Raw genomic sequence first — 24,846 nt, forward strand, 5'->3', positions numbered from 1 at the left:
GACAAAAGGTTATTTTTTTACTGCTCTCTACTCTTGTTAGCCCTCAAGAGCCAACACAGCTGAGAGCAAGCGAGCTGGATTTTATTCCTCTGGGGGCATCAGCAATTGCACCATTAACACGGTTCCGGTCCGTTACACCTGTGCAACCCGGTGGCATTGCTCCGGTGTTACTGAATCATAACCTGAAAGCACCGGGGCTGCGCAGGTGTCACCAAGCACCTAATTTTCCCTACACGACCGTTAGAACTGATGGTCCCCTGTGAGAAGGAAAGATCCCAGCATGACTCTGAGCCCAGCCTGAGTTCCCAGTGTTGGCTAGTGGAGGAAGACCTCAATACTTAAACTGAGCGTGCTTGATGGAGTCACTGAGGCGTAACAAGTGTGACCTCTCACAAGACCATTTGTAGGGACACTTTTCAGAGTAGAGCCTCACTAGGTGCAGCTAGTGCTGGGAAAAGTTGCCAGGATGCCAGCCTGGGAGACAGTTTCTCTGTTTAGACACTGAACAAGTGCAGCCTGAGTAGCGGCCTAGTAAGTTTTCTCTGCGCATCATTGTCATAGTATCTTTCCCCAATCTGAACCTTAGAGTCCAAAAGTTGGGGTACCAGCATGAATTCCCCTAAGCTTAATTACCAGCTTAGATCTGATAAGCTGCCACCAATCAGGAATTCCAGTGCCTGATACACTCTGGTCCCCCCAAAACCTTCCCTGGGGACCCCCAAGACCCAGACCCCCTGGATCTTAACACAAGGAAAGTAACCCCTTTCCTCACCGTTGCCTTTCCCAGCCTTCCCCTCCCTGGGTTACCCTAGAAGATAAGACGGTTACTCACCTTTGTAACTGTTGTTCTTCGAGATGTGTTGCTCACATCCATTCCAGTTAGGTGTGCGCGCACGCTCGTCGGAAACTTTTTACCCTAGCAACTCCAGTGGGCCGGCAGGTCGCCCCCTAGAGTGGCGCCGCCATGGCACCCGATATATACCCCTGCCGGCCCACCCGCTCCTCAGTTCCTTCTTGCCGGCTACTCCGACAGTGGGGAAGGAGGGCGGGTGTGGAATGGATATGAGCAACACATCTCGAAGAACAACAGTTACAAAGGTGAGTAACCGTCTTTTCTTCTTCGAGTGATTGCTCATACCCATTCCAGTTAGGTGAATCCCAAACCTTACCTAGGCGATGGAGTCGGAGTGAGAAGTCGCGGCATGGAGCACTGCAGATCCGAAGGCCGCGTCCTCTCTGGACTGCTGGACCAGGGCGTAATGGGAAGCAAAGGTGTGGACCGATGACCAGGTCGCTGCCCGACAGATTTCCTGGATGGGCACACGGGCGAGGAAAGCCAGCGACGACGCCTGCGCCCTGGTAGAATGCGCAGTCACACGGCCCGTAGGAACGTGGGCCAGCTCATAGCAGGTCCTGATACAGGATGTTACCCACGAGGATAACCTCTGCGAGGAAATGGGAAGCCCCTTCATGCGGTCCGCTACTGCCACGAAAAGCTGAGGGGATTTGCGGAACGGTTTGGTCCTCTCCACATAGAACGCGAGAGCCCTACGGACATCAAGCGAGTGGAGTTGTTGCTCCCTGCGTGAAGAATGAGGTTTCGGGAAAAAAAACCGGGAGGAATATCTCTTGGTTGACGTGGAAGGCTGAGACCACCTTGGGGAGAAAGGCAGGGTGTGGCCTCAGCTGCACCTTATCTTTATGGAAGACTGTATACGGGGGATCTACCGTGAGAGCCCGGAGTTCCGACACCCGTCTAGCTGAGGTAATAGCTACTAGAAAGGCAGTCTTCCAAGAAAGATAGAGTAGGGAGCAAGTAGCTAACGGCTCGAAGGGGGGCCCCATGAGCCGAGACAACACCAGGTTAAGATCCCAGGTCGGGGCAGGGGGTCGGACGTTAGGGTATAGATGTTCCAGCCCCTTCAGGAATCTAGTCACCGTCGGGTGAGAGAAAACGGAGTGGCCATCCCCACCCGGGTGAAAGGTGGAGATAGCCGCCAGGTGGACCCGCAGGGACGAGATCGCCAAGCCCTGTTGTTTGAGGGACCAAATATAGTCCAAAATATTGGCCACCGAAATTTCCATCGGGAGGAGACCTTTCTCCACGCACCAACAGGAGAAACGCTTCCACTTTGCCGAGTATGTCGCTCTAGTGGAAGGCTTCCTGCTGCCCAAGAGTACCTCACGTACCGGGGTGGAGCAGCGCAACTCAGAACTGGTCAGCCACACAGGAGCCACGCTGCTAGGTGCAGCGACTGGAGGTCCGGATGACAGAGAGTTCCGTGGTCCTGGGTGATGAGGTCCGGGTGAAGGGGCAGGGGAACTGGGTCGGCTATGGCCAGGTCCAGCAACATGGGGTACCAATGCTGTCTGGGCCACGCCGGGGCTACCATGATCACGTGGGCCCTGTCCCTGCGCACCTTCAGAAGGACCCTGTGGACCAGCGGGAACGGGGGGAACGCGTAGAACAAGTGGGTCGTCCAAGGAATAAGGAAGGCGTCCGCTATAGACCCGGGTTCCCGGCCCTGAAAGGAGCAGAACGCCTGGCATTTCCTGTTCCCCCTGGACGCGAAGAGGTCCACGCAGGGACAACCCCACCTCTGGAAGATCGAGAGGGCGACGTCCGGGCGAAGGGACCACTCGTGCGAGAGGAAGGATCTGCTCAGGCGGTCCGCCAGCGTGTTCCGTACTCCGGGGAGGAAGGAAGCCGTGAGGTGAATGGAGTGGGCTATACAAAAGTCCCAGAGTCGCATCGCCTCGTGACATAGGGGAGAGGATCTGGTGCCGCTCTGCTTGTTGATATAGTACATGGTCGTCGTGTTGTCAGTAAATACTGCGACACAACGACCCCGAAGCTGGTGACAGAACGTTTGACAAGCAAGGCGGACCGCTCTCAACTCCCGCATGTTGATGTGTAGCTTCACCTCCTGTGGGGACCACAGGCCCTGTGTTCTCAGAGTTCCCAGGTGGGCCCCCCAGCCGAGATCTGAGGCATCCGTCGTTAGGGACACCGAGGGCTGGGGCGGGTGGAATGGGAGCCCCGCACACACTACGGACTGGTCTAGCCACCAGCTGAGAGAATCCAACACCCCCTGGGGGATTGTGATCAGCATGTCTAGTGGTTGCCTTGCCGGCCGGTAATGTGCGATGAGCCACGACTGGAGGGGCCTCATGCGGAGCCGTGCGTACCCGGTCACAAATGTGCAGGCTGCCATATGGCCTAACAGGGTCGGACATGTCCGTATCGATGTCAAGGGGGCTGTCAGCAAGCGCTGAACGATCGCCGACAATGCCTGGAACCTTGGCAACGGCAGAAGGGCCCTGGTCACGGTGGAGTCCAGGACGGCCCCAATGAACTCCACCCTCTGCGAGGGGAGCAGGGTGGACTTGTCCATGTTGATCATGAGGCCCAAGGTAGCAAACAGGCCGGTGATCCTGCAGACGTGGCTGCCGACCTGCAGCTCCGACGTGCCCCGAATTAACCAGTCGTCGAGGTAAGGGAACACGTGAATGTGACTGCGCCGAAGATGTGCCACAACGACGGCCATGCATTTTGTGAATACCCTCGGAGCCGTAGAAAGGCCAAATGGGAGGACTGCAAATTGGTAGTGAAGGCGGCCCACCACGAATCGAAGGAAACGTCTGTGGTGTGGCCATATGGCAATATGAAAATAAGCGTCCTGCATGTCGAGGGCGGCATACCAGTCTCCCGGATCCAGGGATGGGATAATGGTCCCCAGGGATACCATGCGGAACTTCAGCTTCACTAGGTATTTGTTGAGCTCTCGCAGGTCGAGGATAGGCCTGAGGCCTCCCTTGGCCTTGGGGATCAGAAAGTAGCGGGAATAAAACCCCTTGCCTTTCTCGTTTTCCGCAACCGCCTCTATAGCTCCTTTGTTGAGGAGCGTCTGTACCTCCTGTCGAAGGAATTGCTCGTGAGAGGAGTCCCTGAAGAGGGACGAGGAAGGGGGGCGGGAGGGAGGAAATGATACAAACTGCAGACGGTATCCCGTCTGCACCGTGCGTAAGACCCAGCGGTCGGATGTTATTTGGGTCCATGCCTGGAGGAAAAACGAAAGGCGGTTGGAAAACGGGGGGGAAGGATCCGTGGGGGAAACTGGTACTGCGCCCTCAGGCGCACCTTCAAAACGAAGATTTGGGTCCAGGCGGGGCTTTGGAGGAGCTCTGATTCTGCCCCCCTTGGTTCCCCGACTGTCTGCGCCTTCCATTTCTGCCGCGGCACCTATTAAGGTCCTGCCGCTGGCGGAACTGGGGGTATGGCCGACGCTGCTGCTGTTGCTGTGGCCGGAAGGGTCTGCGTTGCGTCCCAGGCGTGTGCATCCCAAGGGAGCGCATAATGACCCGATTGTCCTTAAGACTTTTCAGTCTGGGGACTGTCTTCTCCGAGAACAGGCCCTGGCCTTCGAACGGGAGGTCCTGGATGGTGTATTGGAGCTCCGGAGGAAGGCCAGAAACCTGAAGCCAGGAGATGCGGCGCATCGTTACCCCCGAGGCGAGGGTACGGGCAGCCGAGTCTGCAGCGTCCAAGGAGGCCTGCAACGAGGTTCGTGCAACCTTCTTGCCCTCGTCAAGAATCGCCGCAAATTCTTGACGTGCCTCTTGTGGCAGTAGCTCTTTGAACTTGTCCGCTGCCACCCAAGAGTTAAATGCGTAGCGGCTAAGAAGGGCTTGTTGATTGGAAACCCTGAGCTGAAGGGCCCCAGCCGAATAGACCTTGCGGCCGAGGAGGTCCATACGCCTGGCCTCCTTGGATTTGGGGGCTGGGGCTTCCTGTCCGTGACGCTCCCTCTCGTTCACCGACTGCACCACCAGGGAACGTGGTGTCGGGTGAATATGGAGGTACTTATAGCCCTTGGAGGGGGCCATGTACTTCCTTTTGACGCCCCTTGCAGTAGGGGGGATGGAGGCCGGTGATTGCCAGATTGTATTGGCGTTGGCCTGGATCGTCCTAATGAAGGGTAGGGCGACCCTGGTGGGAGCATCGGAGGAGAGGATGCTGACGACGGGGTCCTCGATCTCAGAGACCTCCTCAGCTTGCAGGCTCAGATTCTGTGCTACGCGCCTGAGGAGGTCCTGATGTGCCCTGAGATCTAGTGGAGGAGGGCTATTGGAGGAAGTGCCAGCCACCGCTTCATCAGGAGAAGAGGATGAGGAGACCCCTGGTAAGAAAGTGTCCAGCGGGGGGTCCGCCTCAGCCCTCGCCTCTGGCTCAGGAGGGAGACCAGTGTCTTGTTGCTTCGATCCGTCCTCCCCGTCCGGGGAGGGAGGGGGGCGAGACAACGACGCCTCCGGCGCCCTGTGCTCTGCCGTTGCAGGCCTAGGAGGAAGCAGTTGGGGGCCCTGGGCTTGATGGTACGCCCAGGGTGTCTAGAACCCCCACTGCTGCGGACCCTGGTCCTGTTGTGGAGGGTCTTGGAAAAGAGCCGCTTGTCTGTCGGTGCCCAGCGCGTATACGCTGTCCGCCTGCGATGACACCGACGGCTGTCTGGAAGGCCATGGAGGGGCCGACCGCGGCTGGTAAGAGTCTCCGCGGTCGGCACCGAAGATGTTCTCGGTGCCGGGGACCGGTACCGGGAGTCATACCGGTGCCGGGATCGGGACCGGGTTCTGTCTCGGTGCCGGGATCTGGACCGGTACCGGCCGCTGCCTCGGTGCCGGGATCGGGACCGGGATCTGCCACCGACGCGGTGTCGGGAGGTCGACCGGGACCGGGACCTGCCACCAGCTCGGTGCCGGGAGGTCGACCGGTGCGCTGATCGACGGCGGGACTGGCTCCTAGAGTCCCGGTGCCGGTATCGGCGGCTGGAACCAGACCGTGACCGTCTGGAGGCCGATCGGTGCCGCGAGTACGACCGGTACCGCCGAGGGGAGCGGTGCCGGGACTGCGAGCGGCGGCGGGATCTTGAGCGACCGTGGTGTCGGGACCTCGACCACGAGCGTGAGTCCCGAGACGGCGCCGTCATCATGGGTTTGCCCCTGGACGCCACCCGCACCGGAGGGACCGGGGGTGGAGGCTGAGTTGACTCAGTCAGGGCAATGAGGTCCCGTGCCGAGGCGAAGGTCTCTGGAGTCGATGGGACCAATAGCTCAACCCCAGATCTTATGGGGGAGCTCGGCGGGACTGGACTCGACGGACCCACCGGGCCCGGAGTCGACGGTGCCGGTAGCGCCGTGGCAGATGTCGAAGCCGGGCGCTCCACTCGAGTCTGCCTGGATGGAGTTGCAGACTTCGAGGGTCTTGCTTCTGCACCCGGTGCCGGGGAAGGTCGGTGCTGGGGAGTCTTTCCGGTGCCGGTGCAATCCGGTGCCGGTGTAGAGATGACGGTCTGTGAAGCTGCCGGGTCGAGTGCCGCTTCCATTAGGAGAGTCCTAAGTCTCTGGTCTCTCTCCTTCTTTGTTCTGGGCTTAAAAGCCTTGCAAATGCGGCACTTGTCCGACCTGTGCGATTCCCCCAGGCACTTCAGACACGCGTCGTGAGGGTCGCTGGTCGGCATAGGCTTCTTACAGGCCGCACATTGCTTAAAGCCCGGCGAACCAGGCATGAGCCCGGTGCCGGGTGCCGGGAAGGGCTACGGCCCAAACCGGCTAACAACTATCTACAATATTATTTACACTATTAACTATATAACTAACTATACTTAACTACTAACTATTAACCGTAGAACAAGGACAGCTAGGGACGTGGAGGACAGCTATGCCGCGCTCCACAGTTCCAACGACCGACACGGCGGTAAGAAGGAACTGAGGAGCGGGTGGGCCGGCAGGGATATATATTGAGCGCCATGGCGGCGCCACTCCAGGGGGCGACCTGCCGGCCCACCGGAGTTGCTAGGGTAAAAAGTTTCCGACGAGCATGCACGCGCGGCGCGCACACCTAACTGGAATGGATGTGAGCAATCACTCGAAGAAGAACACTGTGATTCAAACTCCTTGAATCACAACACAGAGAAATTAGGTCTCCTGGAGAGAGAGACAGATTCACGCTCCGTGAATCTAAAACAAAGGGATTCCACCCTTCCGCTCCCTTCTCCTTCCCTGTTAAGTACAGACTCAATTCCCTTGAGCCTCAACAAGGGGAAAAAATCAGACAGGTCTTAAAAGCAAAACTTTTAATAAAAAGAAGAAAGTAAAAGGTGTCTCTGTACTTTAGATGGTAAAAGTTACAGGGTCTGTCAGCTTATAGAAACTGGAGAAAAAGCCTCCTCCAACAGAAATACAATTTAAAATACTTTCAGCCAAATACACATTAGAACTCTAGCAGCCAGATACACATTTGCAAATGAAGAAAACCAATTAAAAAGACTAAACCGCCTTTCTACTTGCACTTACTACTTGAATAGAAAATTAGAGCCTGTAGTACGACCGGTCCCTCTCAGTTCCCAGAGAGAACAAAGCCAAACCCAAAAATACAAACAAAGGCTTCCCTCCACCGAGATTTGAAAGTATCTTGTTTCCTGATTGGTCCTCTGGTCAGGTGTCCAGTTCACTGTTTGTTAACCCTTTACAGGTAAAAGAACATTAACCCTTAACTATCTGTTTATGACAATCATCCTGCCAGGCCACCCCAACCTCTCTAGTCTTAGATTCTGATCTCTCAATGTGGCCATAACACATGTTGCCACAGTAAGAGTCCTGGAGTCGGTGAATTACTCAGCCAGGTCATGAAGTTGGATCTGGGACCAGCCTGCAGAACTGGGGTGACGGCTAGAGCCTTAGTATATGGACCAAGTGGAACTGGGATTCAGTGACCTCTTTTGTTGGGCCCTTCCCCACTGACAAGTGATGCTTCACCACGGGAGGAGGCTCTGGGCACTCAGGGCTAGATTCTTAGATGGTGTAAACTGATGATCTGTTTAGGCCAATATGATTTTGGTGAATTATGCCTGCTGCGGACCTGGTCTTTAACATGCTGTTACTCCCGGGGCCTGGGGTGCAATAGGAGTGACTGTCTATGCTATCCGTCTCTCCTGCCCCAGTTCACCATTTACTGCTCTCACTGCCCTCCTATCACAGAAACAATGGCTCTGCTTCCCCCAGACTCCATCACGGTGGAGTTCTAGTTAAGGCGCTCCATGTGCTCGAAGCTCAGAAGGAGCACCTGAAAACGTCCATATCTCACCTCTCTGGAGCCTGCTCCTGGGTGACTTCCTGTCCCATTTAAATGCCCCTGTGTGCGCACACAGCCCAATGCCAGTGTGTGAATTCGAAATCTGCTGTTTAAATCAGAGTGTATCACTCTTGGTTGTAAACTGGGTCTTTTGGTTTCTCCCTCTCTGATTCCTGCTGCTGGTGTGTTAGGGCAGTGGCTGGACTGAACACGCCCTTCAGACCTGCGAACCCCAATGTGGATGTCATGGAGATGATCAAAGCCCATCCTGTGCTTGACCATCAGCTTTATTTCCAGGAGCCGGTGAGTACGAGCCAAAGACGTTCTATTCCCAGTGCGCTGGGAACATGTGCTCCATGGGTCCTGTTCCGCCTGCCAGTCCCGTGATGTAAGGCATAAACAGAGAACTTCACCTGAGGAAATATAAAAGATGGCTCTAGCTAGAGGGCCAGATTCGGAGCTGCTGTAAATCCATATAACTGGATTGACTTCAGTCTAGCTCTGATGGTTTCCACCAGTCGAAGATCTAGCCCCATAGAGCCATAAATGGAGTTGAGCGGAAGGGGAGAGCTCGTAAGGTAATAACACAGCTGGAGCGGAGAAAGTTTCCTGACAGAGATGGTTCCATTGGTAATGCTCTGTCTCCGCCGTTGGTCATATGTCCCACTGATGATGCAGTGTGTACCAGTGGGTGTGCTCTGTCCATCAGATGAGATGTTAAACTGAGACTGATTCTGCCTGTATTTGGTATCTGCCCAGGCAGGGGGTTAAAGATCCCCTAGCACTATTCCAAAAGAGTTTAGGGACAGTCGCAGACTCCTGGGCACTGCTCCTCCCATCTTACCACCCTTGGAGATCTCAACCTCAGTGGAAACCAGTTCCAACGTCCAAGTGTCTAGAAAGGGTCATGGAATCGAGGAAGCCGCTGCAGGGTTTGCGCAAGGATCTGCAAGATGCATGAGTTTCCCCTGCCCGGCTTTTTAAATAACCCTGCGCAACAAATTCCTGGTCTTGCCTCCGGTGCCTTAGAGGCATTGTAATCCAAGCGTTAACAGGCGCTGGGCATGGGCAGTGCCAGGTTAAAGACAGAAGACGCATGCCACGCTAATGGGCGTGTGCACTGCTCACGAGCAAAGGCCGTTGGCTGGGACTAGGCAGGGCTCCCATTGGCCTTTCCAAGCATGGCCAAAGCATGGAAAACTTCACAAGCTGCCCCAAGCCAATGGGTCAGCAGAGGGTGTGGCAGGATTGCCTTCATCTGGCCACTTGCCACCTACAGCTACCTTGATGCTCTCCAGCCATGACCAGCTGTTAAGTCCTTGGGGACACTGAGTCCAGTCCCCTGCTAGCACAGGCGACCCCACGTCTCCTGTAGCAGCAGTGTGCAGTAGGCCTCCTCAAAACAGCTCTGCTTCCCGTACACGCACCCCGCGACGCCTGGCTGTTCTGGCCGATAGCAGCACCCTGCGGCTTGAACTGCGTCACAACCAGCGCACACGCATTGAGTCCCTGCTGGGAATTGCATCCCAGCACATACCTACCTGGACTTCTGCAGCAGCGGGGGGCGTCCCGGTGTCTTCGCTGCCCGGCTGGCTGGGTGAGTGGGGCTCATCATTGAATCAGATGTAACCGAACTCTCCCTCGCTGTGTGCCCCCTGCTAGGGACGCAGCCCCGGCTGCTGGGTCAACGTGCCGTCAGCAACTGCTGAGCCAGACTGGGGCAGCAGGATCGTTCCTCCCCGAGCTCTTGTGCTGAGGTGACAGGTCCGCACCTCAGTGACTCGCAGGGAGGCTGCTGAGGCCACATCAGAGCCCCTGGCTTGGCAGCAACTGTGGAACCTGTCTGCTTCCTTATGTCCCCTGGGTGCCCCTTGTGTCCTGAAAAGATCCCCCCAGTTTTTCCACAGTCCCCAGCACCCTTGTTGAGGAGAAGAACGGACAGGACCGGGGCCCATTCCTGGCGAGGGATGTTGTGTTCTCTCCCCACTGGGGCAGAACATCCTGCTTCCGTGTGGCTCTGTGACCCAATGGCTCATGGCTCAAGAGAGGAGAGTCAAGCTCACGTTTCTTGTGCGGTACCCTCCAGGGCAATGGGTTAGTACCAGGGCAGCCGGGAATCCCTCTGCGAGACACGCCCACAGCCACGTGGCTGCTGAACCTGTCACAGCTGGCAGATGTCTGCCTGGACTGAAACCCCTTCCAAATGGGCTCTTCCCAGAGAGGGCTAGAGCGGATCGAGATGAAAAGGAGCCCTAATACGTGTCGGGTGCTAGAGCCTGCTGGGAAAGTCTCTGGCGTTAAAGCCAGGCATGTGGAGGAATTACATGCGGGTGTGGAGTGATTGCAGTGGACTGGTGCTGGCAGGTGGCTCTCGTTAGCTAGCCCCGGGTACAAGAGAGATTGGTGTGTCTCTTGGGGGCTGTGGGAATGAAGGGCTGAGGGCAGAAGAGGTCCTGCAAGGACAGTGAAGGAGCAGGTACGTTTGGGGGAGAACTCAGTTTGAGTTCCAAGCCCCGGGGAGGGGAAAAGGGCAAAGTAAAAGCGGTTTGGTTTTATTCTGGGCATGTCTACACTAGAAGCGCTACATTGGCGCAGCTGCACCGATGCAGCGCGACTGGCAGAGACGCCGTATGCCAAGGGGAGAGTGTCCCCCGCTGACAGAGCGCCAGCGTGGAGAGCACTTTAGCCTCTAACTTGGGTCACTTTTTCCCCACCCCTGAGCGACGTAAGTTAGATCAACTTCAGCGGTCATGTAGACCTGCCCTCTGTCTGGAGCAGGGTGGGAACTCCACCTGCTCAGTCCCTGTTCTCTGTGCAAAATTAAATGGAGACGGCAGCCTCTCTGCACAGAGGGCAGGTGGCTAACAAACCATTAGCAGGCTCATCTTGGAGCTGGGGGCCGGGCCTCTGAGCTGCACTGAGATGGGAAGTGTATTTCCGCCTGTCCGAGGCAGAGGGCCGAGCCAGTGTCACTTAGAGCATGTTAGAAATCCGATTAGCTGACTCGTACTGGTGGTGCATGGCGAGTTTTCCAGCGTGAATTCCGCCCTGGCCTCGCATATTCCCTTCACACTTTGTCTTTTAAATGATAATTAGGCAGATGGCGGCTCGATGTGTTTTCAGCCAAGAAGCAGAGCTGGGCTTTGTTTGTCATGCTTGGCAGGCAGGTGAGGAGATAAAGAAATAACAGAGGGACTTTCTGGTGCTTTCAAGATAGGCAGATGCTCCTGCCCAGTGAGCAAAGAGGCCTTGGCAGAGGGAATGAAAGGGGATATTCTGAGCTCTGCTGCGTAGGGCCTCGAGGATGAGAATGAGGAATTGAAGGGATGCGATTTTACGAGGGGCTAGGTGCAGGCATAGTATTGATTCTCACAGCAGAGCGCGGTGGCTGTGTGGGGAGATTATAGTCCAACCTTATTTTCCTGGAGGAGAGAGGAGCTATTGGAAAACTTTGGGGGAAGAAGAGGAGGCTCTGAATCCGAAGGAGAGTGATGATTGGGCCTGGAAGTTCCCGTCCGGGGATGTGACTGACCTGCCATTAGTTTGGAGCTGCTTTGCTGACCAGGGGTTTTTAACTGGGTCTTTCTAGTGTGAGATTTACACAGAGCAGCAGCCAGGCTGCATAGCCCCTCAGTTTGAACCCCCCAACTCTCTGGAATCCTATTAAACGCTGTGGGGTTGAGTCTTCTTTCTGAGCTAGGCAAATGAAGCCGTGTGCGATACATGGTGGATGTTTCCTTCCGGGTGAGCCCATGAGCTTCTCTTCACTTTGCCCGAATGGCCGAGACCACATTTGCAAGCGGAGTGCGGAAGCTGCATCCCGGCGGCCTCTGCACGAATAAAAGGGACAACTGCACAGGCAGAGGGGTAACTAAGCACCTGAATGCGTATTTGCACCTGGCCTGACCCCGTACACGGACACAGACGTGCTTTTTGGATCATACAAATAGAAGGCCGTTCCCCAGGCAGGAGTTTGGAACAGCAGTGAACAGTATGGTCGTAAATACCCAGGACAGCCGTGTGGCATAATTAGGGGCGACTCCAGGCCCCAGCATGCCAAGCACATGCTTGGGGTGGCGAGCTGCGGGGGGCGCACTGCTGGCGCTGCGAGGGCAGCAGGCAGGCTGCCTCCGGCGGCTTGCCTGCGGAGAGTCCGCTGGTCCTGCGGCTTCGGAGGACCTCCCGCAGGCACACCTGCAGGGGAAGCCACGGGACCAGCGGACCCTCCGCATGCAAGCCACCGGAGGCAGCCTGCCTGCTGTGCTTGGGGTGGCAAAATCCCTAGAGCCGCCGCTGGGCGTAATTAAACAGCCTTTAACCACACAACCAAACAAACTTCTGTACCTGGCTCTAGGAGCCGCATCAGGCATCCTCTTGCTTTATAATTCAAGATGAACCTTCATCTTTAAAGCTCACCCCTCTGGCAGGGAACAGTCCCCAGAGCCAGCTAGCATGTTGGAATCTTTCTCAACATGAAGGGTTTGCAAGCGTGTGCTGTTCTAGCCTGACAAATCCCAGGGTTGAGCGGAAATCACAGCTTTGCCTTAACCGCCAGTTTATTAAACTCCATCAACACGCTGTCTTCATCTGGCAGTTAAGTCTCCATATCCAGCTGGAACCCATTTATGTTTTTGGCTCCTTTCTCCGCCCTTTCACGTGCGTGACGCCCAATTGGACAGGGTGCAGCGGATCCAGACACAGCAGTATTTCTGTCGTCTGCTTTTTTAAATGGTGCGGGGGGGGAGGGGGGGCGGCATCTGCTCAGCATCCTGCAGTGCAGAGCTGCAGTGGTTGGATATGAAACCTGGACTGTTGTCTGCTTAGCAAAGCGATGGACGAATACTTTGGCTTAATGAGGGTGGGTGTTGTATAAGCTTCAGAGGATACAGCTCTGCTGAGGCACCTCAGTTCCAGCCTGCAGCACCCCCTGTCCTTGCAGTGATGGCAGAACCACGCCCCTGCACTCCTCACAGCTCTGCCAACACAGCTCAGTCCTGCACCCCGTATGAGCCTGGGCTCCCCCACACTGTTGTCTGCTGATGCACCTCACTCCTGTCCTGCAGTGCTCCTGCTATTCCAGGCCAGGGTTCCCTGCATCTGGCTCTGCTCAGGCCCCCTGATCATGCCCCAGGACTCCCCCTGCTAGGCCAGCCCTGCCCCTCGTCTCCCCACTCCCCGAAGCCTATCAGTGCCCCTGGGTGCAGTGTGGCCTATGGGAATGAACACAGGCCTGGGAGTCGGGAAATCTGGAGAATTACTGATGTCTCAGAAGGGACTGTCTGAGTTTAGACTGGAATTTTTAGAAGAGCCCAGTGGGGTAAAGGTGCGTAACTCCTTTGAAAATCCCAGCCTGTCTGCAGGTCTGAAGCTGTGACTTACTGTATGGAGGAGATGAGGGATGTGAGAGCCTTCTAGGGCTGCAGGCTTCCCCCTGGCTGAGGACTGAGGGGAGGACTCTACTTTTTCCACCCCAGTGTGCAAGAGGTCAGTGGGTGGAGGGAGGTGAGGGCCAGCAGAAGCAGGGCAGGGTTGGGAGAAGCAGCAGGCAGGGGTGGCAGGATCATGTGACCGGCACTGAGATCTGTTTAGGCGCTGCAGTAAGATGCAGACTTGTATCGCTACAGTGTCCTACGTCGCAGGTCGTGAAATGCGTGGGAAGCTGGGACACGCGCTGGTTCCACTTCCTAAGGTCTCAGGCCAAAGAGTCGTTTGCTTTTGAGGCACCCAGGGCCTTGTGCCTGGGTTATGCAGGGAATATGAATGAAAACCGAGCCAGAATCCCTCGGCTCCATGCTGAGAGTGCGCGAGACAGGCATCCTCCTTGGGTCTGATGGGACCATGCAAGCTGCTTCCAAAGCCTCACACACCAGGGCTGCCGTCCCTGCTGGCGCTGGCTTCAGCTCGGAGTGGCTTGTGCAGCTTTCACAAGAATAATGAGAGGTAAGAGTTGGTGATTGCAGGTGCAAGTACTAGCACCTACAGTTCGCCCAGCTGTGCCCGCCAGGCCCATGGTTAGAAGTGGCAGTGGTTAGCTGGGCACCTGCGAATTAGCTCCTCACCTGGAGTATTGTGTCCAGTTCTGGGTGCCACATTTCAGGAAGGATGTGGAGAAATTGAAGAGAATCCAGAGAAGAGCGACAAAAAATGATTAAAAGTCTAGAAAACATGACCCATGAGGGAAGATTGAAAAAAATAGGTTTGTTTAGTCTGGAGAAGAGAAGACTGAGAGGGGACATAATAGTTTTCAAGTACATAAAAGGTTGTTACAAGGAGGAGGGAGAAAACTTGTTCTCCTTAGCCCCTGAGGATCAGACAAGAAGCAATAGGCTTAAATTGCAGCAAGGGAGGTTTAGGTTGGCCATCAGGAAAAACTTCCTGTCAGGGTGGTTAAGCTCTGGAATAAATTGCTTAGGCAGGTTATGGAATCTCCACCCATAATTTTTTAAGAGCAGGTTTGGCAAACACCTGTCAGGGATGGTCTAGATAATATTTAGTCCTGCCTTGAGTGCAGGCGACTGGACTAGATGACCTCTCAAGGTCCCTTCCAGTTCTGATTCTATATACCATTGCTATTAATATCAGCGGTGTTGTTTATGTATGATACGATATATCACCACACACACACATTCTCTCTCTCTCTCTCTCTCTCTCTCTCTTATATTTTACTGTTCGGATCTGGTCACCCTAGGAGGGGGTGAGCAGGGACACCATGAAGGGTATGTCCTGGGAGTGAGTTGACGATCACTAGCTAATGAGAATTGCATTTACACTTCAGTCTCTGCATATGGTTTCTGGGTGGGTGGATCAGAGCATCAATTTCTTCTGAAGGCAGTTTCCAATCTCGATGGGCAGAGAACGTACTTTGAAGTCTGTTCCTGCCAGACAGTGAACAGAATTAATAGCGATGCAAGGAGGCTGGTGAACCAGCACTTTCCCTTTGAGATGATTGGGAGTGAATGTGTTTTATTAGTCCTCATGGAAAAAGACAAGATTGCTGATGCTGACCAGACTCAGGTGTAGCACAACCTTTCACACAGCTCAGTTAGTGCACCCCAGTCCTGTTTCCTACCCCTCATCTCCATTCCAGTCCTGAGCCTGGCACTGCATTCAGTCAGGCTAAATACTGCAGTGTGTTTTAATGGGCATAGCTGGGGCCAGGGGCGACGGATTCTTCCTAAAAGTGTATGGGGGGGGGGGTATGAGGCCCTGGCCACGCCTCTTCCCCTCCCTGAGGTCCTGCCCCTTGGCCAGACTGGAGCCGGGCCCCTCCATCTGCCCAGGGTGGGGGTACCCAAGAGCAGCCCCCAACCCCTGGGTCTCCCTACAGCTGCTTGGGCTCCCCGGGCTGCTATTACCTGGGCTAGGCTCCAGCTTCCTGCCTGGTCGAGAGGCAGGGCCTCAGGGGAAAGAGGAGGGGCAGAGGGCCGGGTCCATAGTGAAAAGTGGACGGGCCACACCTATACACTTTCAAAAGTGGGAGGGCCGTGGTCCCTTGGCCCCCCTGTTCTGGCAGCACTGCCTCTCAGGTCTGCAAAATATGGTGAGAAACCTGCTGTGTGGCCTGCACATGCAGCTTTCACTCATTTTCCCTCTCTGTGAGGCTTTAAAATTAGGTGGGTATTTGGTATGAAAAGCAGCATTCTAGTCTTTTCCTGGGAGTTGCTCACAACTGCCGTCTCCTCCTCCCCCCATCACAGATTGTCCCTGCAGGGCGGGACAGAACCCCTCAGTGCGTTTAACCCCCTCTTCCATTGTTCTCAGTACATGCGAAGCCACTGCACTTGTGAATCTCCAAACTGGACTTGGTAGACAAGACATGCCTGCCAGCCTGATGCATTATCAGCCCTGGTGGAGCTGTAGGAATCTGCAAAAAAAATCACCCTGCCCCAAAGCTGATTGATCTTTCCCCGTCTCTCTTCTTCTAAGAGCATTTGGCTTTTCCCCAAATGAATTCTTCTTTTAATAGGTGCTTCATTTTAACTGACAGCTTGAGTGAGTGAAAGCAGAACTGAAATGCAAACAGGGCCATTCAGTTAGTTCTGGCTGACAGCTCGGACTCGTCAGCAAATAACCAGCCCAGAAAGCCGGTGACCAGGACTATTGACTGGCTTCTGCACGGTCTTAGGATAAACTGTCTTTAAATGTCAAAGAGCCTCATACCTCTAGGGTGCCAGTTCACATCCCACCTGTGTTGGTGGCAGTAAGGGAATTGCTAATGTGGTGTTGGAGTCGTTCTTTAGGTCACCAGCTGGGTTGCAGCTCACCTGCATAGTCACCAGAAGTTTTCACATCTGACGTCTGCTCGGTAGCCCCTACGTTAAATGAGTTGGTGGAGGGGGAGTGTCTCAGTCTAGTCCCCAGCGGCTGGGTGTGTATGTTTGGCACCGTTGCTGGCATCCTCGCTGATCTCCTCCAGTGGGCCAAGCAGAGGACTCAGAGCCAGGACTCCTGGGTGCTGTTCCCTACTCGACCTCTGGCTTGCCGCGGAACTTAACTCCTCTCCCCATGCGTTCTCGGTAGAAGTCCCTGTGAAGTGAGTGTGTCACCTATTTTGCTGGGAGGGTGAGACTGTTTGTAGGGAGCGGTTGAGGTCCCTGGACCAGCGACACTGTGGACTGTTGTGCTGCTCTGTGCCATGTACCCATTTCACATAGGTCACTGAACAGCTGCATGGGCTGGGTTCCATCTGGGGGACTAGAGATTAAAGGGTCCATAGCCCCTGAGCTCTCTGGCCCCCTGACATGGGAGATCCAGGTTCTCCTAACAGAGTGTTTTGTTGCCTTTTGAAATGTCACTGTCTTACCTGTGCTGATAATGAATGAAACGCCCCATTCCTGAAAAACTGATGCCATGTTACTCCACAGGCCGCTTCCCGCCAAGCCACCCGCCAGGACTCTGGGTCCTCTTTGGAGGGAGCTATTGAAAGTGGCTGCTGCTGTTTCTCTTTCAGGGTGTTGCTGAGCTCGAGCTGGAGAAGGACCTGAGCAGAACGTTTAGGATCATGATCCGATCCATGAGGAAGGAGGTAGGGGCGGGGCATGCGACTGGGTAGGGCGGGGCTTTGTGTGATCTTTATCCCATAGCTGGGGTCTGAAGGAGGAGAAGCAGAGGCTGATGATCCAGCCCCACCCTGGGTTAACGTTCTGTTCCCATCTCTCTCACCTGGGGAGGCCTGACCAGAAATTCCCAGGGGGGAGGGGTTTGGCATCAAGATTCAGCTGGAAGTTTTGCCAACTGTTGCTGACCCCGATATCTGCCACTCCACCCAACGGTGATGGGCCCGCTGGATGTTTGGAGAAGAATGTTGGTATTTAGATCATCGGTAGGTTTCAGAGTTAACGTGCTCTGTTGAGACGAATGGGGTGTTAGTTCACGCCTTTCTTGGCAACAATAATTTTGGCTGTGTGCAGACTCAGCCAGGGCACTGCTGTCTGCCTTACATCCATTTCATGTTCGGAAAACTGTGTTCTCGCTAGTAAGGGCTTGGGATGTCCTTTAAGGAAACTCACTCCAATTCGGCCCTATGCTGTTGTGGCTGGGGTATAGTCGGTAGAGGGTGCAGGGCCTTGAGCATATGGCACAACCTGAACACTCTCCAGGGCTTACATCGAGTCACTTAATCTCCTTCTCAGAGCACAGTACAAATAGCGTCATTAACCTAGAACGGAGGCAGTAACTATTTATCAGCAGCTTCAGGGCAAAAACTCTTGAGAGCTTTATAATTTAAGCAAACTCAAAGTCTGGAAGGAAGAAGATTCATTGTTAAGGCTTTTTTAAAATCTCTGTCCAGCTGCTAACTCACTGTGTAGCCTGGGGTGAGTTACCTGTCTGCAGTTTGCCCTTTGCCATCATTAACGCAGGGATAATGATATTTACCTAATCTACAGTGTCAATCCAGGGGGACCGAAGGGGGAGCCACATGCTTGAAGCGGGGACGTCTGGCCCGTCGCTGCAGTTCTTTGGCTTGGCTTCCAGGCCTTTGCAGAGCCGATAGAGTAACAGTCCCATCCCGACAGAGTCCAGGGAGTGAGATCAGCCTGGGAATTGAACCAACTCTCTTGCATGCCCCTGGGGCATCGGGGTTCAGGCGTCAAGTAATGTGTGTTTGCTGTCCCCGCGGAGAGCGAGTGCTCCAGCAGCAGCGTGGGGCGCTTGGGCCCCCTTGCGAGTGCCTGGGATCCTCCTTTGCTCCAGACACAGCGTCTGGTGCCGCTTGGGACTGGCTGGGTTAGAGCTCTCGGCAGTGTCTGCTCTGAGCCAGCCGGGCGAGCGAAGCCCGGGTCAGGACTGGGCATGGTCTGCATAGGACTGGGCCAGGTCCTACAATCCAAGCAGCCTCATTACATATAGCACCAGCCCCCATGTGCTTGGTGCAAATCCTGCACTGCTTTGGTCTGTCGGCTCCTGGCTTTGGAAGGCCCCAACAAGCCCCTTCCCCAGGGGCTGCGCTTGGTAGCAGAGCACAGAGGAGGCCCGGTGCTGCTGTGGGCCTCAAAAGCGCCTGCATATGGAGCTTTGGGGAACCATTCCACAGCCTGGCCTGCCCCTTCCTTGCAGCCACCCCGCAACGTTGTGTCGGCCCAGAGCCCTTCCCCGAACGGCTGGGCAGTTAACCAATAACAGTACGTTTCCAGGCTCGTTATCTTCCTGTCCAGGGGCCCTGGGAGGAGAGGAGCCAACGGCTTTAACGAGGAGCAAGGCTGCATAACCTGGCCTCTGCGTGAATGTGTCATGGAATCGCTGGGGAAAAGAGCTGGAAAAAGAGCGGCTGGGATTTTTCTGCCCTAGTAAAGTCAAAACAAGCTGGACAGGGCCCCATCTTTAATGTCAGCCTGCCAGGGGGCGGAGCAGTCCTGCGTCCTCCCTGTTTCCCCACCTACTCCCAGCATGCCTCCCGTGCTCACCTCCGAGTCACAGTCTGGCCCGTAGAACTGTAGGAGCCAGAGATGTGGGGTCAGAGTCCTGAGGGAGGATTGTTCCTAAACCACGTTCCCTAGGGCCAGTGTGGAAACCTACCAGTGCAGGGGCATCCACCCCGCCCCAGAGAGTCTGTTCCCCAGGCAGATCCGTCTCGCTGTCCCCGGAGCTTTTCCCAACTTTTGTGAATTTCACCCCATTGCTCTGTAGCCTCTTGGGTCACTTCAACTATTTATGGTCCTGTTCTCATGCCCCCTCCCCCCCCCCTGCACACCTTGATTACTGCTCAGCCAAGCTAGATGCACGTCGCCTTGTTAATCCAACCCCCTATGTCAATCCCCAGTGCAGTGTGATTGCTCCCATGGCTTTTCTCTGAGTTCCCCTCTGGCCGGCAGCCCTGGGAGTTAATCACATCCCGTTAATTAGAGCTCTTTCCCTCGCAGGACGAGCTGCCTGTTCCACTCAACATCGCCAACGTCCGGGAGCGAGGTAAGGGTACGAAACGGCCCAGGTGGGAAGGGATTTGTCACCCTGTTCCCCAGTTACCTCCCAGTCTTGTTGTTAGTGGCGCAGGCAGATCTCTCTCATCAATGATGTTTCAATACTTGGGGGAGGGGGTACTACCGAGCTACTCCCTGGCTCCCTCCCCTCCACTCCAAACGTGAACAGACCCGACTTCACAAGTAACCCTACAATAACAAAGGATTGGGTTGCTCGCGAGGGTTGGGCTGCACACGCAGGTATGTTGTTGTAGGGTTGTTCATTAGACGCAAGGAAGTCCAGGGCCATGACACAAGGGGATGGAGGAGAGAGAAAGCGTGTACGGAGGGGTGGATAAAAAGAAGTGCTGAATTGTCCCATAACAGTGCAACTCTACAATAACACCCCAGCGCGTGCAGCCCAAGGCTTGGGAGAGACCCTGCAATAACAAACTAGCCTGTGTGCTTGCAGGGAGGAGAGATGCTCGTATTAAGAAAGAAATCACTTTTCTTTGCAAGCTGCTCTGGGTAGATCATGCACTGGGCGAGGGTGGGTGTAGTGAAATATGAGTCATTCTGAGAAACACCCTTGATGCTGTCCCTTTAATTAAAAGCTGGGCAGCAGGAGGGACGCCTGGGCCAGTGGGATGGCCTGGAGCAGCTGAATGTTAACCAGAGCCCCTGAAGTCCTCGCTTTGAAACTCCTCTCCCTCCTTGGGTTTCTTCCCTTTCTTGCAAATCCACTTACGCAGCACGTTCTAATCAAATCACCCACCGACGCACGCTGCAGAAAGGCGCTATAAATAGAAGCAGCGATAAGCATTCATTGGGCAGCTCCAGCTGGAGGCACGTACCCTGCAGAAACCTCCAGGAGAGCTGGAGGGGTGGCCTATGCCCAGGGCTGCAGGGTTCTACTCCGGGCACCAAGGGCCGGTCTAAAGGAGAAAGATGCCCTGGTAGGACTTGAAGTTGGCTTGAAAACCAGCCTCAGTATGGAGTTCAGCTTCCCTGGGTTTAGCTGAAACCTGTTCTCGAGTCACTCAAGCAAAACTGAAATAAAGGCATCTCCCACCGAAAGAAATGAGACTCGCAGTGCACTAGGCGTATGGGGCCAGCCTTTTGGACCAGTTTCACCGTATTGGTTTAACGTCACACTGAGTTCTGCCAGTGCCGTGTTCTCCTCCAGCCACGCCCGGGCTGCCTGTGACCCCTGGTACGGATACATTCTGTGAAAGCCGGGTGGGGGGAGTAGTGAGTTTGTCAGGCCTGTTGGGTGCTGCTGTTACAGACCAGGGAACCCTTTGCCAGCTGGCACCACTGGGCCTCTGTCCCACTGCCCCTGCAGCCGTTGAGCCAAACATCACAAGCTCTGGTGCATAAAGTTGAGGCCCCTAAATCCACATTTAAGTGCCTAAATAACAGGTGTTGCCGTCACGGGCACTGAGCCCCTCAGTGGGAGCTGCAGCTGCCAAGCGCCTCTGGAGAGGAGGCTGCTCCTATAGCCGCTTAAATGAGGAGTCTGAACTCCTGGGCCGGCATGAAACTTACACGCCATCCACTCGTCACCACAGGGCTCCCCATCTCAGCCTAAAACAGACCAGCACCCGGCTTTAAAAATGAGCACGGAGAGAGGGGGTGCAGGGAGTCTGCAGAGGCCCTTTGCAAGCCCTTGGTCCTTTGTTGGGGCCACGGACTCGGGGTCATTTGCAGCTGATCCTGCCTAGCAGATGTTCTCACCCTCTCTCTCTCTCGGCAGGAGGGCTTCTGGCTGGCATGCCAGAAGACCCACCTCCAAGCCAGATCCTAGCGGGAGCGGATCTCCAGTACTTCATCCAGCAGTTTAAAAAGTCTGGCTTCAGGTAAAAGCTTAGCTAAAGAATGAAGCAGGAGTCTGGGGCTGGCGAGAGGGAAGTAACATCGGCTCTGCCAGGGATATTCCCAGAGACGTTGTTACAAGGCCTTCGGCTGGGTCAGTTGCAAACCAACCACTCCCTCCCCTGCATGGGGCTCTGGAGAATCTCCCCACGGCTTGGAGGCAGGCATGCAGTGCTGGTGCCCATGGGGAGCCTAAGATGAGCCACTGTAGAAGGCCCAGCTAAGAGGGCTGAGGAGTCTGCCCTGGGATCGCAAGGAAATACCAACTCAGCCAAAATCTTGGCCCCTGGTTCAGCTGCACCTCCCCACGGAACGCAGTGCCCGAGAACTTCTCGGGGATCCCACTAAGGATTTACACCTCTCCCCCCTTTCTCTCTCTCTCTCGCCCTTAGGAGACCATTGAACTGGTACCGGAACATGCGAGCCAACTGGCAGTGGAGTCTCTCTGCGAAAGACAGGAAGGTGAGAGCGGATCCTAGTGCGGCTGTCACTCGGCGGCTGTCTCTGGGCTTGGATCTCAGAGCAAGGGCAGGAGCTAGGTTAGCATTCTCCAGCCCGAGCCCTGGGCCACTCGCAGATGAGGGAAGGTGCCAAGAGCAGCCCGCGATGTCTTCGTTCCCTGGAGCAGAACGAACAGTAGCTTGGTAACAGGCGTTGGGCTCATCTGTCTGTCCTCCTCTAGGCTTGCGGGAGCGTCGTGATCCGGCATCTGGAATGTCTGTGTTCTCTGCCAGAGGCAAAGGGTTGGCAAAGGGCAGGATGCCCTCCATGGGACCCCCATATGGGAGCCTGGCCTGGGGACCCTGTAGGTTGTCCTGCAGTTGGGATTGACACATACCCACTCAGCACATCCCATAGAGTGAATTGGCAACTGGTTTCTTCTCAGCCTCTAGTAACATAATGCCTATTCCCTCAGGACCTCCTTTCCACGCAAGAAAGGAAACGTTTCTGGAGGGCGGGAGTATGGGGCTGTGGAGGGCTGAAATCCCTGTCACCCAGAGTCCACCATCCGTCACTCTCTCTCGCCCCCAGGGCAGTGTGGCAGGGGTGGGGGCAACTGGGGCTTTGGTAGGCGGGAGGTGGGGCCTCAGGCAGAAGGGGTGGGGCTGGGGGAGTAGCCTCCCCGAAGGGGGGTTCACGCGCCGCCCATACTCTCCATACACTGGATAAATGGGTTGAAATTCAAGTGTGGTTATCTGCCAAGGAGCAATTGCAACAAGCCCCGGGGCTCCCTGTCTGCAGGATGTCATGTGCAATGTTGTACATGGCCTTTGGGCAGCGCATCATCACCTGGTGGGTGTGCCTACATCCACCGCACTCCCATGGATTCTACGCAAGTCTGCTCCACTCCACACCGATGGGAACGGCTAGTGAGCGCTACCCCGTGGGGAAGGAGACTGTTTATAGAGTGGATTTGATCTGGGGGCATCTCATTTCCTACCCCTGACTTTATCCCCCTGCAGATCCTGGTCCCAGCTTTGATCGTTACTGCGGGGAAGGACCTTTTTCTCCATCCTAATCTGAGTGAAAGCATGGAGGAGTGGGTAAGTGATCAGCATCATCCATCCTGATAAGCAGCAAAGAGTCCTGTGGCACCTTATAGACAGACGTTTTGGAGCATGAGCTTTCATGGGTAAATACCCACTTCGTCAGATGCATGTAGTGGAAATTTCGAGGGGGAGGTGTATATATATATGCAACAAGAAGCAAGCAAGAGATAACAAGGTTAGTTCAATCAGGGAGGATGAGGCCCTGTTCTAGCAGTTGAGGTGTGAAAACCAAGGGAGGAGAAACCGCTTTTGTAGTTGGCTAGCCATTTGCAGTCTTTGTTTAATCCTGAGCTGATGGTGTCAAATTTGCAGATAAACTGAAGCTCAGCAGTTTCTCTTTGAAGTCTGGTCCTGAAGTTTTTTTGCTGCAGGATGGCCACCTTAAGATCTGCTATTGTGTGGCCAGGGAGGTTGAAGTGCTCTCCTACAGGTTTTTGTATATTGCCATTCCTAATATCTGATTTGTGTCCATTTATCCTTTTCCATAGAGACTGTCCAGTTTGGCCGATGTACATAGCAGAGGGGCATTGCTGGTATATGATGGCGTATATTACATTGGTGGACGTGCAGGTGAATGAACCGGTGATGGTGTGGCTGATCTGGTTAGGTCCTGTGATGGTGTCGCTGGTGTAGATATGTGGGCAGAGTTGGCATCGAGGTTTGTTGCATGGATTGGTTCCTGAGCTAGAGTTAGTATGGTGCAGTGTGCAGACTGGTGAGAATATGCTTCAGGTTGGCAAGCTGTCTGTGGGCGAGAACTGGCCTGCCACCCAAGGCCTGTGAAAGTGCAGGATGGGTTGTAGATCCTTGATGATGCGTTGGAGGGGTTTTAGCTGGGGACTGTATGTGATGGCCAGTGGAGTCCTGTTGGTGTCTTTCTTGGGTTTGTCTTGCAGTAGGAAGCTTCTGGGTACACGTCTGACTCTGTTGATCTGTTTCCTTATTTCCTTGTGTGGGTATTGTAGTTTTGAGAATGCTTGGTGGAGATTTTGTAGGCGTTGGCCTCTGTCTGAGGGGTTAGAGCAGATGTGGTTGTACCTCAGTGCTTGGCTGTAGATGATGGATCGTGTGGTGTGCCCGGGATGGAAGCTGGAGGCATGAAGGTAGGCATAGCGGTCGGTAGGTTTTCGGTATAGGGTGGTGGTAGTGTGACCATCACTTCTCTATTCAGACCCTATGCCACCAGCACTCCCAGCTATCTCTGTGACACCACTGATTTCCTGAGGAAACTACAATGCATTGGTGACCTTCCAGAAAACACCATCCTAGCCACCATGGATGTAGAGGCTCTCTACACAAACATCCCACACACAGATGGAATACAAGCTGTCAGGAACACTATCCCTGATGATGCCACAGCACAACTGGTTGCTGAGCTCTGTGCCTCTATCCTCATACACAACTATTTCAAATTTGATGACAATATATATCTCCAGATCAGTGGCACTGCTATGGGCACCCACATGGCCCCACAATATGCCAATATTTTTATGGCCGACCTGGAACAACGCTTCCTCAGCTCTCGTCCACTCACGCCCCTTCTCTACCTACGCTACATTGATGACATCTTCATCATCTGGACCCATGGGAAGGAGACTCTGGAAAAATTCCACCACGATTTCAACAGCTTCCACCCCACCATCAACCTCAGCCTGGACCAATCTACACAGGAGGTCCACTTCCTAGACACCACGATGCAAATAAGTGATGGTCACATTAACACCACCCTATACCGAAAACCTGCCAACTGCTATGCCTACCTTCATGCCTCTAGCTTCCATCCCGGGCACACCACACGATCCATCATCTACAGCCAAGCACTGAGGTACAACCACATCTGCTCTAACCCCTCAGACAGAGACCAACGCTTACAAAATCTCCACCAAGCATTCTCAAA

The 24,846-nt window shown here is 54.8% G+C and overlaps 1 protein-coding gene across 1 annotated transcript in view; it reads left to right on the plus strand.

Annotated features, from left to right (window-relative positions):
* Nucleotides 1–24,846, plus strand: part of LOC127048820 (bifunctional epoxide hydrolase 2-like) — a 79,575-nt gene that overhangs the window by 45,719 nt on the left and 9,010 nt on the right. The window contains exons 12-17 of the mRNA XM_050948834.1: nucleotides 8,320–8,431; nucleotides 17,079–17,153; nucleotides 19,489–19,534; nucleotides 21,281–21,383; nucleotides 21,792–21,861; nucleotides 22,863–22,943. Coding sequence (XP_050804791.1) covers nucleotides 8,320–8,431; nucleotides 17,079–17,153; nucleotides 19,489–19,534; nucleotides 21,281–21,383; nucleotides 21,792–21,861; nucleotides 22,863–22,943 — 487 coding nt within the window. The remainder of the gene's footprint in view (nucleotides 1–8,319; nucleotides 8,432–17,078; nucleotides 17,154–19,488; nucleotides 19,535–21,280; nucleotides 21,384–21,791; nucleotides 21,862–22,862; nucleotides 22,944–24,846) is intronic.

This window comes from Gopherus flavomarginatus, chromosome 4 (assembly GCF_025201925.1).
Source record: "Gopherus flavomarginatus isolate rGopFla2 chromosome 4, rGopFla2.mat.asm, whole genome shotgun sequence".
Taxonomy (NCBI): domain Eukaryota; kingdom Metazoa; phylum Chordata; order Testudines; family Testudinidae; genus Gopherus; species Gopherus flavomarginatus.